The following is an 18,180-nucleotide window of genomic DNA, read 5'->3' on the forward strand; positions in this document are numbered from 1 at the left end:
GCAGGTGATCCGGGAAGCAGGTCTCACCCCTCCACTCAGCATCACACTCTGTGACCCTTGCCAGGGGCCCTGCTTGCTTTCTCTCTCTTTTCCAGCCTATTTTTGTATATTTTGTGTTCACAATCACCAAACTTTTTTATTGACTTCAAATTTTCATTTGATGTTCTTAGATTGTGTAATATTTGTCTCCCTTCTCAAAGATAGGCCCCTGTTGTTTTTTTAGCCTTTAGGTAATGAGGTGACCATCCTTTACAGCAAGCAAGGGACTCAGCGAGGGTGAAGGCTCTGGAGTCAGAGCTCTGCTTCTACCTGGCTCAATCTCTTAACTTCTCAGTTTCCCACCCATAAAAGGGGATGATGTAAATAGAGGGCATTTCTAGAATACATGTAAAGAGCTGGCACCGAATAAATCATTTACACCACCATCATCATCCTATTTTAGCTCATGATGATTGATCACTTACTATGCTCTGGGCATTGTGTTAAGTGTTTTATTTGCATTACCTCTAAATCCTCACAGCATCAAAGCAAAGGCCCCCATTTTGTGGAGCAAGGGATGTGGTTTGACAAAGCCCCTGTTCTCGACCTCTGCTCTTCTGTGATTATTGCGAATAAGGAGGTGACCTACAAGTCCCTGCATAACGGTAAGTGCCCCATACAGAATAGCTTTTATTAATATCAGGGTTGTCACAAGGTGATTGCTTGGACTTTTGTGATAATGATAAAGTTCAGCTTTCAAGAATGCCTATCAAATTCTGTTATTTTTAGAATTCTAGTCATCAGTCACGACCCCGAAATAAATGCATAAAAGCACTGCATAATTGCATTTTAGAGTAAAATGCGGAACACGTTTCGTCCATCAGAGAGGGTCATCACTTCTACCAGGACTTTAAGAAAAAAGATGGCGGTGGCAGAGTAGGGGGTGCCGCCGCCAACTCCGAGCGCCGGCTTGCAAGGGGGAGGTCGGGGCGGGGCCGGGTCGACGCCACGTGGGAGGCCCCGCCCCCTTGAGCCACCCCGCCTCCAGAGCCGAGGCGCCTGCGCCTGCGCCAGCTCCCTCAGGCTCGGTTCGGCCTTACGGAGCACGCGCGCTCCCCCGCACTCGGATTGGCGGATCCGCGCGCCCCACGGCACTCTGATTGGTGGCCACCCAGGCTCCGGGTCGGGGGCTCCGCGCTCCCGTCCTTCAGCTCAGCACCGGCCGGCCGCGGCGCAGGGCAGGGCTGGCACCGCAACCCGGCCTTCGGACTCGGCTGTAACTGGGCGCTCCAGGCCGGGGGCTGGGGCAGCTCCCGTCGCTCCCGGTTCCGCCGTACCCCTCTCCACGACCTGGGTCGGGCATGTTTTCCAGGGCCCAAGTGAAGCGGGTCCTGCAGCGGGTGCCCGGGAAGCAGCGATTCGGCGTCTACAGGTTCCTGCCCTTTTTTTTTGTCCTGGGAGGAACGATGGAGTGGATCATGATTAAACTGCGTGTGGGCCAGGAGACCTTCTGTAAGTGGGGGTGCAGCAGCGTCCGTCTTATTTCAGGAAGGCAGGAGGCGGCTAGGGACCCGTTTTCCTGGGGGACAGTCTTGGGTTGCAGACCGCTCATTCCATTTAGAGCACTGAGCTAACTTTACCGTGGTCAGAAGGGCAAGTACGGTTCCATTAGCGGCCCGGGCTCTCTTGTAAGCTGGGCGACAAAGGCACATTGGCGTCCAACCTTGAGACGGTCCCTGCACTTTCAGGGGAGAGCACATGACTCCACGCAGGACGCTCCTCCTCTTAAGCCTGCCCCTCGTCCCTGTAGGCCGGTGACGTTGTTTGGTCCTAAGGAACGGACTCGCGGGCAGCACCGTGGAAGGGAGTGGGATCCTGAAGATTCATGGAAACTCCTAATTGGCCAGCCCTCTTCTGGATTCTTCAGTCCAAACCCTGGAGAAGGAGCCGGTCTGCCTGGCCTACTTCCCACTGTCTTTGCCGGGCCGAGTCATTGGCACCAGGGCCGAGCACTGTGGAAAGAATGCCTGGCACTGCTTTGCAGAGCACTAGCTCTGGAAAGGCCAGTTCCCCTTAATGGGCTTTCCCACCCCGTGGGTCCTTTCTGCTTTATCCCTCTCTAGAAACATGTATCACTTGTGAATGGCCAGCCCTTATTTTTTAAAAAATTCTTTTAAAAAGATTTTATTTTTGAATCTCTGCACTCAACATGGGGCTCAGACCCACAACCCTGTGATCAAGAGTGGCATGCTCCACTGACTGAGCCAGCCAGGTGTCCCCTCAACAACCCTTATTTTAAAAACATTGTTACATTAGTGTTTTCCAAAGATATTCAGTCTTTTTGTTTATCCGTTCATCAGTATTTAGTGAGCACCCATGAGAGTATATAATGAACAAGGCAGAGTCCCCCACTCCAGAAGAGCTCTAATAGCAGAGACCCATCATAAAGACAGTTACTATTAAGGGTGATCAGTGCTGTGAGGGGAAGTGTGTGTGTGGGGGGACAATGGTGGTCTTGGGTGCGGGTACCTCAGTTGGATCAGATGGTGCAGGGAAGGCATCGGGGAGTTACCATGTCAGGTGGGACCTGAAGATTGACTGAGTAGGTCAGCCAGATGAGGGGAATGTTTGTGGAGTTGAAAGTGTCTCATGCTAGTGGCAAGAGCACACATGGGGCCACGGTGTGAATGTTTACTGTGTTTGAGGGACTGCAGGTGAGCGCAGTGAGGGATGAAGTGGTTAGAAATGTGCCTAGGCAGGGCCACAGAAGGACTGGAGAACCAAGAACATACCCAAAGGATTGAAGGGTTTTAAGCAGCAGTGGATTAACACAGGAGAATGGCTTCTAGTGGAGAGGAGGCGAGAATGCTTAGGCTGTGTAGTTGTTCGGGTCTGAGATGGTAGCCTGGTTGGGTGGGGACAGACAGGATGCCAAGGAGTGAGTGGAGTGGAGAGACACCTGGGAGGTGGTACTAACAGGGCCACCTGTTTGAGTGGACTCAGGAGATGAGTGGAGACTTCTGGTAGGACAGTTGGTGTGGTGCAGGGGGGAAACTGGCAGGACAGTCTGGACTCTGTTTTGGACATGCTAGGGTGGAGATGGTTATACAGATCTGAAGCTCAGGAGGCAGATCTGGGCCGTGGATCTGGGTTTGTGGGTCATTGGAAAGCAGATATGTAATGAAAGAGTCAAATCCCAACATTTTAAGGGTGACTGGGAGTGGCCAGAGAGGCAAGGAGGGAAACCAGGAGGTATCACAGAAGATAGGAGGTCCAGGAAGTCTAACTATGCGAATGGGAGGTCAGCCCTCCTCTCCACACCAGGAGACTTGGAAGATGTGAAGATGCTGGTCAGGAAAGGGGAGTGGAGAGAGGCTGTAGATAAGTGGCTCTTGAGAAGGTAGGAGAGGTTGGGATCAGAGCAGGGCCATAGGAGTAGCCCTTGGAAGTTAGCTGGAGTAGTTCTTTACTGATGACTGTTTGAAGAAGTTCATGGCCATCTGGGGGTGAGTTGAAGGGTCAGGGTCATGACTGAGGAAACAGGATTATTAGGCATCACAGTGGGCCCAGTTAAATGCATTGGTTGGCCCCAAGTGCAAAGCAAGCAGAGTGAGAGATGGAGGAGGGCAGTTGGATGAATCTATAGTTGGAGTTTTGAAGGCGTGTCAAGAAGCTGATATTGATAGAAGGGAATTGCAGCTGGTTTGAGCAGGAAGAGAGAACAAGATGGGGCTGAGGGGCTTATTCATGGGCCAGGTGCCTGGGGAAGAAGTAATAGGGGTCCTAGGACAGAACGACTAGAAAGTAGTAGAGGTTGTGGTCAGAGCAGGATGAATTTACTACTTCAGAGAGCACTGCAGGTAGATGGCAGAAGCTGACTGGAGAAGTCAAGGAGGTGAAGAGGGCTAGCACTTCATCCCTATGGCAGGTGCTGTTGTCTGGGAAGATGGCACAGGACGGGTCAAGCAGCCTGAGCTAGATGCCAGCGTTTTCAGCGATTGAAGGGGGGAGTAGAGAGCAGGTGCCCATGCAGAGAACTGGGCCAGATGCATAAGCCGCCAAGAAAGGGTGGAGAATGAGCAGTGTGGAAGAGTGGCAGCCGAGAACAAGGGAACTGACCTCACCTCCCTACCTGAGTTCCTGGGTTTGGGTGAGGGGGCTGCAGAGAGCCTTGGGGCAGGAAGTGTCTTTGAGGAACTTCAGTTAAGGATGATTTCAGAGAAAATAGACATTTTGCGGGGGTGGGGGGGCAGGCAGGGAAGGAAATGAGGAAGGTCTTAAAACATCGCTAAGAGGTGTGCTAGGACATGATCCTATCTTTGAAGACATGGACTCTTACCATGGTATTGAAGTCCAGAACTGTATTAACATAGTCCTCATTTAACTCATTATTTTTTTATTTTTAAAGATTTTATTCATCAGAGAGAGCGTGCACAGGCAGGAGGAGCAGCAGGCAGAGGGAGAAGCAGGCTCCCCGCTGAGCAGGGAGACCAATGCAGGACTCCATCCTAGGACCCTGGGATCATGACCCGAGCAAGCCGAAGGCAGACGCTTAACCGACTGAGCCACCCAGGGGCCCCCCAAGTTTTGTTTTAAATGTTTATTTTGGCGTTGAGTTAAACAATGAGATTCAGAAATAGCTGACAGACCTAGGCTGTTGGTTAAATTAGTCAGATCTGAGTACCTTTAATTCCTGTTTCTTAAAAGTCTAAGTAAAATTTTTATTTGACACAGATGATGTCTACCGTAGAAAAGCCTCAGAACGACAGTATCAGAGAAGGCTGGAGAATGCATCAGAGACTGGACTTCAGCCATCAATAAAGTGAATACGAAATTCACTACTGATTTCAACTCCTTTGAAAATGTACTTCTCAGAGTTCTTGTTCTTATTCAGAACTGCCTTTACAAAGAATTTTTATAGCTTTCCTGTCTGCTTCAATACTTCCCAAGTCACTGTTGGACAGCACTTAATGGAAAAACCATTTCCTCCTGAAACACACCTGACCATTGAATCTATTCCATGAAATATTTTTTTCCTTTTTTTTTTTTAAAGATTTTATTTATTTATTCGACAGAGAGACAGCCAGTGAGAGAGGGAACACAAGCAGGGGGAGTGGGAGAGGAAGAAGCAGGCTCAGCAGAGGAGCCCGATGTGGGGCTCGATCCCATAACGCCGGGATCACGCCCTGAGCCGAAGGCAGACGCTCAACTGCTGTGCCACCCAGGCGCCCCTCCATGAAATATTTCTTAAACAATTCAAGGATCAAGCAGGATGCTTTTTAGTACAGTCTGAATTGTTTGTGAAGTCTTTTGTTTTAGGCAACAAACTGGTAACGTTATTTACTTTTTTGCAGCAGATTTAATCATGGACGTAAAATCTCTATTACAAGATTATTTAAACCAGGATAATGATGCAGATTACATTTCTGCCAGCTACCAATCTGTCACCATTGTGCGAGGGTGGTCGGAATTCCTGACCACACATTACTCAGGTCAAGTGCTCTTGTGAACAGAAATAACTCCTTCCTTTGCCTGTCCCCACTAACATACAAGGGCTGGACCTCCATGAGGACTCCAGAGGGGAAAGGCTTCACACCTGAGATGAAGATGTGCTTTCCTCCAGCTGCTAAAGATAAAGACACTGCTGCTTTCCTGAGAAAAGTGGACCTTCTCACTGAGAAGCAACCATAAAACCACCATAGACTTTAGCTAAGTCAGAGGCTCAGTCTACTGGGGAGAGATTTTGTAATTTGACCCAGAGTAAGTCTGGGTCAGCTGACAGAAAAAGCAAAGGCTTTATCCATTTTTTTTCCTTTTAATCCATGCTTGATAACTACAGCCAACATCTACTCAAACAAGAACGTAGCTACGTATTAAAGAAGGCTAAGTTTCACAGTGGTTTCGAATGATTGCTCATGAATATACAGAAGCAGATGCTTAAGGCCACAGGGTATTCTCAAGTTAGAGATCTCTGCCACAAACATACCTTCCCAAGTTTTTCTAGGGTTTTTTCTAATTTAAGTTAGTCCATTGATGTTAGAACCAATTCAGTATAAGTAGCAAGCCACTGACTACTCAGATCCCCTTCAAGCACTACCCGCACCAGCTCAGATCACTGCTCAGAGATGTCTTGAGTGTGAAGACCAGTCTGAGCCACAGCACCAGGGAGAAGGAGGAAGTTCTCCTATGCACTTGTGTGCCTAGAGAGTTCCTACTGAACCTACCCTCATAGGCATTTTAGTGGTTTAACTGCAGCATAGGGAATTAAATTGTGGTAGGATTCTCCCAGTTATATGGCCTTATTCCATGTTTCCCCCACCCATTGATACAGAGAGAATATGTGATTTACACACCTTTTACAAAGGAAAGTTGTACATGCTAATAAAACCGTCAGCTAACTTCTGTGTCTGCTGTGGGTTCCCTCCCTGGCCCACCTCCCCTTCTGCACCCCAGAGGGAATCACTAGCTACAAATTCATGCTTAACCTTCCTTAGAGTTTTCTTCTTTTTAAAATATATATTAGAGTGCTGATTTACTGAAGGACAACAAAACTTCGAAGATGATAAATGTCTCACTTCAAGGCAAGGAGACTGGCAAGCAATTACTGCGTTAAATCGAAGATACTTTCAGAGCACATTAGTCTGCATGCTAGAGAGTAAAAACTAACCTTTGTTAACCGAGGTGAAAGCTTTTTAACTTCACCTCAAAACAGATTTTAACCCTCCTAGTACAGAATATGACTCTACCTGACTTATCAGACACAGGATCTATTAAGGGAACTTTAATAACCTAAAGAGCAATGCTCTTATATGCTGATTAAAGAACTGCAGTGCCCGCTAGTGTAAACTACAAGGCAAAACATTTATTAACCCATATTTTAAAAACCGTACTTCTAGAATGACAAAAATTGAATTAGCATTTTTTGCTTGAAATCTACTTCCATTGTGGTGTTGGGTAAAGAATGTGGGTTTTGGAGCCTCACTTTATCAAATTAACTGATAGGGAAACTTAGGTACACAGTAAAAATTCAATAAACGAGAGCTATCTTGAGAGAGCTATCTTGATCCGTCTAACCGTCCTATTCTGGAAGTCTCTGCCCCACCCCCCCGCCCCGCCCCAGCAAAGCACGGTTTATCGAGCAATAGCAAAGTGAAAGCACAAAGCTCCCGGGGAGGGAGGGGACCCGAGAGGATTGCCCTCTATTCTGGAAGTCTTGCCTAAATCTCAGATGTTATAACTTAAACACACTGATCTCTCTTCCTCTCTTTTTGTAAGTCTGAATTTTTCACACCAAGCTACTTCTCTTTAAAAAAGTACACCTCTGGACCGTGGTGTTTTCCGAAGCAATTCTCTTCTAGAAAAGCAGTATAGTATCAGTTTGTACTCCTCACACATGTGCATTAAATTTGGAATTTCTTGCCACATTTAAGAGCAACCCACAAGATACCAATGCCACATCTATTCTGGGGATAGAAGTAGTCTATTCATTGTTCAGTTCTGAACTTTCATTCAGCTGATCTAGCACACTTCCAAACCAAAAAGGAACAGAGTACCACTCAGCAGTATTTGTTTGCTCACAGTGTTCAGTGGGAATGTTTAACTATTCATCAATGATTATTCAAAATATGCTCGTGAGCACAGATGGCCGTACAGCCCTGAACACTTAGGGGGACAGAGCCACAGGGATTTGCAAAGTGATATTAGAGGAAAACAGTTGGTTGATTTTTACCAACACTTCTACTGAAAGTGTGGTCATGTTTTTAAGAGCTTATAGCATGTTAAAGACACACCTGGGCCACTGGTCTCTCCGGGCCGCAGACAGCTGACTGTTTGAAAGGGCTTACACTGCTTTATGACACAAGACATGCTTTCCTTACCTTCCACCATCAGTGACTCTCCAGTTTTAGCTTCAACCTGTATTTCTGCCCGTGATGAGGACATGTTAGGAATTCCTTGCCTGCCTGCCCGTGAGGCTTGGCGAGCGGCATGTCGAGCTGCAGTGTGACTGCACTCGGCCTGCGCTAATGGTAGCCTCAGTCTTGAACCGGGGTCTGCTACTGACTTCTGCCTCCACCCGAGCAGCTTTATTCCCTGAAATTGGCGGCTATACCCCTGTCAGCATAGAGTCAAGGCTTGCAGGAATTAAACCTGCTTGAACCTAACATCTGACACAAGCTTTAAGAGAACAACCAAACCTGGTTAATCCAAATCACTTTGCAAACTCCATTTTTATTTGGATTAAAAAGCTTTAAATGAACAAACATATGATACATACATGTTATAAGACTAGTTACCACTTAAACCTCCTTTGATACAGAAAGTAGAATAAACCAAGTTTTAATTAGGTCTGAAATGTTCAAGCTCAGAAGTCAACAACACCAGTTTGAGATTTCACACAAAGAAGTGTCCCCTTTCAGTTCTTCCTCATGGGAAGACAAGGGTGGGTTCAAAAACAAAGCAGTTCAAAGGTCTTTTAAATCAGTTGGCTGACATACTATTTTAAACCTATAGGTTTTCCCCCAAATAAACAAAATTCTTTTCCACATGAACTTACATTTTGAAAACATTTAGGCCATTAAACTTTCTAAGCCATATCACTAGTTCCTAAAATTCATGGGGGGGAAAAAAAAGATAGTATATAGTTCACTTGTACTTTCTTAAGTCAGGACATTAAAAAAAAAAATTTTTTTTTGACTTGTTTTTTTTTGGAAGATGGCTGACCTCAAATCTTATATCCTAAATATTAACTGACATTCTCCAAGTTAATATACAGAAAGACATGATTCTAAAATAAATACGTAGATTTTTTTTTTTTTTTAAACTTAATTAGGGCCTGCCTACCGGCCCCCTGGCCCGGCTCTGCACCGCCTTAGGGAAGCCCCTGGCTGGACCTATGGTTTCTACAGCACCTCTAGACCCTGGGAAGGAGCCCGGAGGAGGAGTGCCCCAGCTTCTACTGCCTCACCTAGCCCCCAGTGAAGAGTTTTTAGAGGCTTCCCAAAGAAGTCTCATCCAGACCTTAAAAAGGGAAATAAAATGGGTGCATGAAATAAATAAATAACTTAACCAAAATTAGATTTCAGGTTCTTTGGTGTAATTCAAGATGTCTAGAAATAAAATAATCTGATTGTATTATACAGTCCATGATGATTCAATGGCCCAAATAACTAGGAACTGAAAATTTCTTTATCTGATTCAGTTTAACAATTAGGTACTGACATACTATTGCAATACATTTTTTAAGATTCAGAATTATTTAAAATACTTGATGCAAACTGAGATCCAGTGGTTGACTATAGGCAATTAAGTTACAAGGGCCTCCTGTATTTAAAGTATCTAGAATACAAGAGACTTATTTCCATTCTACACACTTTTGTCCCCATGATTTAGTAAGAATGGCAATTAAATATCCAGGTATTGATTCATACCAGATTAAAAGGAAAAAGCACCCTGTGAGGGTCACTCTCTCAATTTACAAACAGCGAGGGAAGCCCCACCAAAGCGGCAGCAATCTTGTTACAAAAAACAGGTTTCAAAACCTCAAGCGGAACCCAGGTGTGGTGCTTTTCTACCCGTCCGCGCATCATACGCTGCCTCCAGATGTTCATCCTAGGCTCACATGAAAGAGAAAGGGTCAACCCCAAGTGTTTGGGATCCATAATGGTCTTTTTAAGTGAGTATTTTCTTAGATTATAATTACTTTCTCCTGAAATTCAAAAGCACAAGTTAAATTTAAAAAACATTTTAGAAAGCCTTCAATTTCTGGTTGAGAATTACAACGCTGAAACTTAGAAGGAAAAAAATGCCACATCTGGTGAGGAAATAAAGGTACGGAACATACTTGCATATGTAGACAACCTACACTTTTTTACATTTACGCTTCTGACACAGCTCACATCTGGTTATGCACTCCCTTCCCTATGTTAGGTTAGGTGTTAGGTTTAAAAAACAAATCACCTCTATGCACACCTCAATGTCAATGCTTTCTTCAAGGTGAACTTCGACTTTTCAATGTAAGAGATTTAAAATGTTAAATCATCTAACAAGCATAGGCATACACTGTGAAATCAATATAAATAGATCAAAAGTACCCTTAAACTTACCTGCCAAGACTAAAGATAATTCAGGGTTGTGCACAAGTTCTGCAAGAATAACTGACACCACAGCTGCCTAACAGCCCAGAACCCGTGCCCCCCGCTCAGGTGCACAACACCGACTTCAGATGTCTGCAGCAAGTCTCTGAGTTAACAGAGCAAACGTGCCAGGTCTGCCAAACACCTGTAACCTAAAATAACCTTTCACTTCACCTGTAAAAAACAGCTTTTGCCGAAGCGGCTTAAGATACTCAGGTACATGAAGCAGACACCAGTGCACTCCCCTCTGTAAGATGTAAACTAGGACCAACTTCACATTTCATTGTCAACTTAAACTAATCTGTAAACTCTCGTGTGTGTGTGTGTGTGTGTGTGTATTTTTTTTCATTTTGTTTGTTCTTTTATAAAAAAACAAAACCAAAAACTAAAACCCCAAGCCAAGACAAAAACCTTTGATGGTTTCAGTTCCATGGCAACATGTAAAAAGATAAAACTCCAAGTCTACATATATAACCAATTATGAAACTGGTTTTAAACGAAGGAAACATATGCAAAAAAATCTCTGTGTATTTGATAAAGTCAACTTAATATAACAAAAACAAATTGAAATAGCTTATTAAAAGTGTCCTTATATAAAAATGGCCTTGTGATGTACAGTAAAATGCAATAAAAATTATCATCCTTTGTTCCTCCCCCCACCCCCAGTAACTAAAATGGCTACTGTTCCACAAAACTCTTTATGCTTCTATAAAAGAAACGTAATTGATGTGATTAAAGGTTTTCTAAATTGTACGCCTGGCGAATGTTGAGGGTGTCTCGGAGCATCAAATCCCGAAGGCGCCAGAGGGCATCTGCCATGGTGGTGTGGGCCCCTTTACTCTTCAGCCAGTGAGAGGGGAGGCGGCTCTCCTGTTCTTTTGACAAATGGACATCGCGTCTTCGAGCTGAAAATTAAAATGCACACAAGAGAAATAAAAGTAGGAATTTTAAGGTAACAATTTCCCCCTCAGACCTAAGGTCTGATTATTTATTAAAGCATATAACATTCATTATTGACTAAGTATTATGAATTTTAACTCCGCAGAGTATTTCCAAGCAAATGTCTTCTATCATTTTATTAGGCATCATCGTTTTTAAAAATTTTAGAAATTTTCTAATTTATAATAATGACTTCACAAAAGAGCTGCACAATATAACATAATTCTCTATGAATGGGAACATAAGATTTGCACAAACACCTAAAAGATCGGATCACTAATACTGTGTTGCAGGCAGTCCTGATGATTACTAATTTCTTCAGGGGCGCCTGGGTGCCGCAGTCGGTTTAAGCGTTCAACTCTTGGTTTTGACTCAGGTTGTGATCTCAGGATCATGGGATCCAGCCCCACACTGGGCTCCGCGCTCAGGGTGGAGTCTGCTTGAGACTCTCTCCCTCTGCCCCTCCCCACTGCTCTCTTTCTCAAATAAATAAATAAATAAATCTTTAAAAAAATTAATAATTTCTTCAGTGTTAAAGAAAGTTCCTAAAAAGGTAAATGTGAGGAAAGGGAAAATATACCTATTATTCTGAAAGAAATTAAATGATCAAATTTGGTTTACAAATGAAGAATGAGAAGCATGTGGATGGCTCAGTCGGTTAAGCATCTAACACTTGATTTTAGCTCAGCTCATGATCTCATGGGTGAAGACCTCAGGGTTGTGAGATCAAGCCCCACATCGGGTCCTGCACTCAGCATGGAGTCTGCTTGAGATTCTCTCCTTCTCCCCCTCCCCCTGCTCCTGCACTCTGGCACTCTCTAAATAAATAAAGTCTAAAAAAAAAAAGAAGAAGAAATGAAGAATGATGAGTAGGAACTTGTACCTTTCTTTCCAGAAACCAGTCAAGTTATTTTATTTTATTTATTTTATTTTATTTTATTTTATTTTATTTTTTTATTTTATTTCTTATGGGGGAGAGGCAAAAGGAGAAAAAAATCTTAAACAGGCTCACCACCCAGTGTGAAGCCTGACGTGGGGTTCCATCTCACGACCCAGAGATCATGACCTGAGCTGAAATTAAGAGTCAAGACACTTAACCAACAGAGAGCCACCCAGAGCCCCAGGCAAGTTATTTCCGTATGTACTGAAAACACATTAAGTCCGCTGAACTAAATAAGTAACTGAACAGGTTAACTGAAACAGGTTTTCCAATTTTTTTTTTTTTTTAAAGTTGAACTGAAGGAATTTTTTTAAAAGATTTTATTTATTTGATAGAGAGCACAAGCAGGGGGCGCGGCAGGCAGAGGGAGAGGGAGAAGCAGACTCCCCGCTGAACAGGGAGCCTGATATGGGGCTCCATCCCAGGACCCTGGGATCATGACCTGAGTCAAAAGCAGATGCTTAACCGGCTGAGCCACCCTGGTGCCCCTGAACTGAAAGAATTTTTAATTTACCCAAATGCATCTACACTAATGCCCAAATGCCTAAAGAATTAAAAAATTCAGAATATACTTAAAAAGATAGCAGTGATATTTATGACAAAACTTAGAAATTCAGCAAAACCCCCATTTTCAGTGTGTGATGTCAATGTACAAAAAAGCTTTCTAAACGAAAAATGGATATCTATCCCACAATATAATGCCAACAGCAGTGAGATTTCACAAATCTCATTGAGAAGGACTCTCCTTACCTGCCAGGGTTTGGTCCCACTTGCTAATGCTGTTGGACTCAGCACTGAGTCCTTCAATGTATTTCAGGTAGGCCTCTGAGTGGAGAAGCCGTTGTGTCTTCGGTGGGGGGGCCACAAACATGGGCGTTGTTGGCTGCTGTATGACAGGGGGGGCAGCTGGATGGGGGCCAGGATATGGAGGTGGTGCCTGCTGCCCTGGAGGCCCCAAAACTCCTACCTGAAAGAGCACAGAGCACATGATGAGAGGAAAAAAATACCTGACACATGCTCTGAGAAAGAGGGTAACATGAATTCTGTCAAGTCCTAGAAAATCCAACTGAGAGGCTCACCTGTTGTCCGTATGGACTTCCGCCTGGTGCTGGAGTCCCCACCATAGGGGCCACTCCTTGGTTCATCACACCTATAATTCAAAATGCAATGGCACAGTTAGAGGCTCTGCATTGAGAGGACTACTGAAAAACTACTGATAAGAAATGATGCCATTTATAATGTAAACCTATGGATCTCTGTCCTTGAATTTTTGTGGACAGGAACCCTACGCACCCAAAATGGGATGCAGCATTCACATAGAAAATTCATTCTGTTGTTTTCTAGGTATTTTAAGTATAATGCTAGTACAGCCTATCAGATGTGTATTAATTATTCATGGCTTAGAAATGCTTTGACCCCTGCATAAAATTCTAGTATTCCCTTAGGTCAGCTATAGTTGGACTACATCTCTGCTTTCAAAGTATTTTTCTTCTGATAACACATTTTCCTGCAAGTGAAGCCCAGGTTTCATTTTGGCAGTAATGGTACTGCAGTCGGGCTCGGCAGCAGGGCACAAGGGAAGAGGCTGTGCAAGGGCACAGTTCATTGAGTCCCCTGGAGACTGGAGGCACATCCCTGCTGCCCTCTCACAGGCCCCCAGCACCTCTGCTTCTAACAGGAGTCACTAATGCTGGCAGACAGGACACTGCCATCTGGTAGAGCGGTACTGTGAAAAGGATCGTCTGGAAGCACATCAGCCCCGCCGCTGTCACTTCAGATGCAAAAATGACAAAGGGAAAGATGTTTCATGGTACTCGGTACTCTGCTAATAATTTGTACTCGGTACTTGCTAATAATTCTGTAAACTTCCCTTGATGATTCCTCACAAACAATTTCTGTCCCATAGGTACTAGCTGATAATGGTTACATGTCCTAAATTTAGTGTCTTGGGCACCTGCAATCTCAGGACCATCCATTCACTGAACAGATGCTGAAATAAGCAAGGGTCCCGGTTCATTAAAAACTAATAAGATATAGCCGAGAAACCCTGGTGAGCTGCTGTTTAAACTTTAAACAAGTCCCACTGGCTTCAAAGAAGGATCAAAAGGAGCTCACTTCATATACTAGCTTCTTTGGATTTAAAATGCTGCTATTTTAGCCAGGCAGAACCAATCCACTATTCTAAGATTCAGAATTGCTAAAGGCCACTTCCGGGAAGTATTAGATATTTATTAGAGAGGAAGTAATAAGTAAAAATAAACTTTTTGTTCACAAAGCAGGGATTTTTATAAGTACCCAGAAGTTTACTTGGATCCCCATCGCAGGATCCCCACGATTATTTGTGACTGGTTTAAGAGGTTGTGGTGGGTAAGCTGCGGCTCCAGCAACATATTAACAACCCCCGTGCACCCCCCCACCCAGGACACTCACTCTCCTCAGACCCCACAACACAGGGGGCCTCCCTGAGCTGCCTTTCTCAAGTTTTGCAGGGCACAAACAACTCAGCAATTCCCTCTGCTTCCTGTCTAGAAATGCCATGCAAGGGGGTAGCCAGTGAGAATGTGGGCTGAATCCCCAGAGATCCCGGAGTCCTCCTCTCCTCAAACCTTGAGCAGATGTGTGTGTGTGCGTGCGTGCGTGTTGAGTGCACTTCCCTGCTTCCTGTTTACAGATGCCATGCAAGGAGGAAGTCAGTGAGAATGTGGACTGAGTCACCAGAGTTCCCTGAGTCCTCTCCTCAAAGCCTAAGCTGACGGGTGCCTCTGTGTGTGTGTGTGTGTGTGTGCGTGCGCGCGCACACGCGCATAGGCGTGTGCACTAAGAAGGGTTCTTCCCTGTCTCCCCGACTAAAATCAAGTGTGTGCATGCCTCCTTCAGTTGCAAGTTAGAACCTGAAGAAGGGGAAAGGGACACAGTGTGCCCAGTACCCACCAAAAGGTATCCACTACTTAGAGGGTACTGGCCTTAGATGCGGCTCCCAGTGATACCATGTGCACCTAGAAGTCAACTCCAACCTGGTCTGAGTCAGTCAGACACCTGACGCCAAGGTGAGAGGGCACAGAATGAAGGCCAATTCTACCTGCCACATGGGCACACCCATTTTATGACTGACTTTTGCTGCAAAAGCAACTCACACACAGGCCACCATTTCTATAATGAAGCACCCACTCCCATAAACATTTCCTTTTCTGGGTACATCTGGATCAAACACTTGTGTGTGCGGTTCTGGCCCCTCTCTAAGCAATACTCACGGGAGTGTGGCTGGAGGCTCTAGGCCAAGCCCCCAGGTTCACTCACCCTGCACACTGCTGGGGGCACCTTTGAGGCACTGTCAGGAACTCCGTATAACCCATAGTACTAGTGTAAGCAAATCTAACATTTCTCCATTTTGTCATCTGGGCCAGGCCTTTAGCTGCCATTCTGGAAAATGGACCAAATGCTATTCTAAGTTATCTTCAGGTCACATTCCCTCCAACTAGATTATAGCTAAAGCCCAGCTCTTTTGCATATGATGGCGATTAGTCTGGGAGCCTGTGATTTGCCTTTCACAATATTTCAACTTACTAATTATAAAGTAAACCTCTAACTCTTCCTGAACTCCATTTATGTGTTTCCACATGAAATAAATTCTGAGCTTCTGTTGACAGATAAATCGGTGTCTGCAGTCAGTAAGGTGGGGCCATGCTGCTCTTTAAAATGTTATGTCATACTTCTTAGGGGACTCACATACAGAAAATGTGTTCATTGCAAATTTGTTCCCTCCCTCCTTTTTGTTCCTAGAATGACTGACTGAAGGATCTCATCATCATCAGTGACTCTGCAATCCCCTCAGAAGGGCTGTTTGAGAAGCAGGAGATGAAGCAGGAATTCTATATAGAAGACAATCCTTCAGTAAGAATTGAACCAGAGGAAGAAGTGCACTCAGGACCAAAAGTGCTTTTATATGTGACTTGGGACAAGCAATTTGGGACACTTCATTCACTGATAAAGAGGGCGTGACCTTCTAGGCTGAATCTGGCTTTCTGAGCACATGTCAAATTGTCTGAGTGGGGTGCGAGTATGCCTTCCGCCCCGTGGTCTGCTGTGCTGCCACTAGGCAGTCAGGTGCCCGAGGGCACAGGTGCCGAGCTGCCTGCTCAATACACAGGACAGGCCCTGCTGCCGACAGCCCTGGGATTCTCAGTGAGGAAAGGCCTGTCCATAGCGGGCAGCAGGTACCTCCTGGAACAACTGGCTGAGGGAGGAAAAAAGAGAATATGAAGATGAGATTAATGAGTGAATGAGGATGAAGTTCTTACCCGGTGGTGGGATGCCCGGGAGGCCGGGCACACCTGGCGGAAGATGGTGGGGTGGAGGCCCCCCAGGGTGAAGTGGCTGCATGCTGCCCATGCTAACAAGGCCATCAACTGGGCCCTGCAAAGGTGGAAGGCCTGGCGGATAGCCACCCATCATGCCTTGAAGGACACAACAAATTTCAGACATGCATCATTAACATGCAACATGAGCTAAGTAATAACAAATCCCCCCACATGCACTACCAATGAATAAAGCGCCCTTAGTACTGCATGATATAACGGCAATTAGTGCAATTATTTTGTTGCAGTAATGAACAAAATAAAAAGTTACAAATATGAAATCCAACATCTGTGGATGAATTAGTACTTAGTATATTATTATTTGTAGTTATTTTCCCTGGGATAAATACGCTGCATGTTTTCGGTTAAATAATAATAATAATAGAGAGGAGTTCCAGTAACAGCCTTCCCAAGGTCATGATTATTGCAAGCTGTTCAAACAGAGTGACCAGTTCTGCGACTGCGGTTCTAACTGATCAGTAGAAACCCCATCACTCCACTCTGCCCACACTCATATGCCTATCATGGGTACACATGAGGGGAAACTGGAATGGAGGGAAATGAGGCGCACAGCCCTGATCACAAAGCATGCTTCTCCAGCTGGGGGCAGGGCGGGGGATCGAGAGTTTTTCAAGGCTTCCTCCTCCCTTCTAGCCCCACCACTACTGGTAAAAATGGATCATGCTCAGGCTTGAGCTGGGGAACAGAGAAGAGCCATCACAATGGATGATGTTTCATCTTTAGATCTCAAAACATGTAAAATAAAGATAAAACCTCAACCCTCCCGAGCCAAACTAAGCCCAAGTCACTTGGTAGCGGGCACGCAGACTTCAGAAGGAATGGCTGGAGAATCAGGCTCTGCTGGCATGAGAGAATGCAATTGTCACTTCTGTCTCCAAGTTCACAAAAGCCCTCACATAAATCTTCGGTTAACAGGGAACATTTTAAATGAGGTACAGAATTTCTGTGAACAGAGGCTTTTATTCCTTTATTTTCAAAGTGCATCTTCACAACATAAAATATTTTCTGCTGGCTAGGGAAGAGTTTCAAGAAACAAGTATTCTTGGCAAAAGGAGTAAAAGGAAGAAAATCATTTCAAAATGTCAAAAACTCACGTATCAAAAGACCTTTAAAGCCACATGACATTTTTTTAAGCAAGAAAAACAACTTGACTCTTCTGGGATTTGAAATGATCCCAATAAACAGAACGTAAGACTCCCCCCAAAATGCAACCACCTTTGGCCACAGCTTCTTGCACAAAGGGACCTTGAGGGACTGGTGCCAAAGCTCATTTTTATAAAGTACTCTTTGTAGAGGGACCCTGGGAAACAGCGGCAAACTCCAGATTCTAAGGATTTTACTCTTTGACTTTCCTTCAAGGATTATTTGAAAGGTATTTGTTTATAAAAGTTTGTTTAGTCTTCTGAAGCTATAAAACTACTGAAAATTCTGAGACTGATTCAGCCTCTGCTTCGTTAGTCATATCTAAGCTGACTGAAAAACTTACAATTACATAAACCAGAAAAGCGAATTTTAAATAATAATACCTCTACACATGAAACAGGATTATGAGTTTCATTTTTTAAAAACGAGAGTTCAGAGAGTAGAAACTACTTTTGTACAGACACTGTCACCTTAAACATAGGAGATCCAAAGCTACCAAACTGCCTTCTAACCACACCACCAGATACAGCTTTTAGGGATAAGTAGGTGGGAGTTTAAGAACGTGAGGAGGCTTTGCTTTCAATTACAAAAGCCCATCTGAACGCAGCCTTCAGGGGCTGTGGTTGAAGAAATTATTAAGAACTGAAAGACATGACACTTGTCTTCATTA

General features: G+C 44.6%; 1 protein-coding gene across 25 annotated transcripts in view; it reads right to left on the bottom strand.

The window, feature by feature from the left end:
• Nucleotides 1-8,188: 8,188 nt before the first annotated feature.
• The window catches only part of PBRM1 (polybromo 1), a 116,013-nt gene continuing 106,021 nt past the window's right edge, over nt 8,189-18,180 (bottom strand). For 16 of the 25 annotated variants that reach the window (XM_026500994.4, XM_026500992.4, XM_044384894.3 and 13 more), the window contains 4 exons: nt 16,290-16,445; nt 13,071-13,141; nt 12,742-12,958; nt 8,189-11,017 (listed from right to left, as the gene is read on the bottom strand). In XM_026500994.4, coding sequence (XP_026356779.1) covers nt 10,845-11,017; nt 12,742-12,958; nt 13,071-13,141; nt 16,290-16,445 — 617 coding nt within the window. In that variant the 3' untranslated portion in view covers nt 8,189-10,844. The remainder of the gene's footprint in view (nt 11,018-12,741; nt 12,959-13,070; nt 13,142-16,289; nt 16,446-18,180) is intronic. The other 9 variants (XM_057311770.1, XM_057311767.1, XM_057311769.1 and 6 more) reach the window with 1 other exon arrangement.

Source organism: Ursus arctos, unplaced genomic scaffold (assembly GCF_023065955.2).
Source record: "Ursus arctos isolate Adak ecotype North America unplaced genomic scaffold, UrsArc2.0 scaffold_14, whole genome shotgun sequence".
NCBI classification, from domain to species: Eukaryota; Metazoa; Chordata; class Mammalia; order Carnivora; family Ursidae; genus Ursus; species Ursus arctos.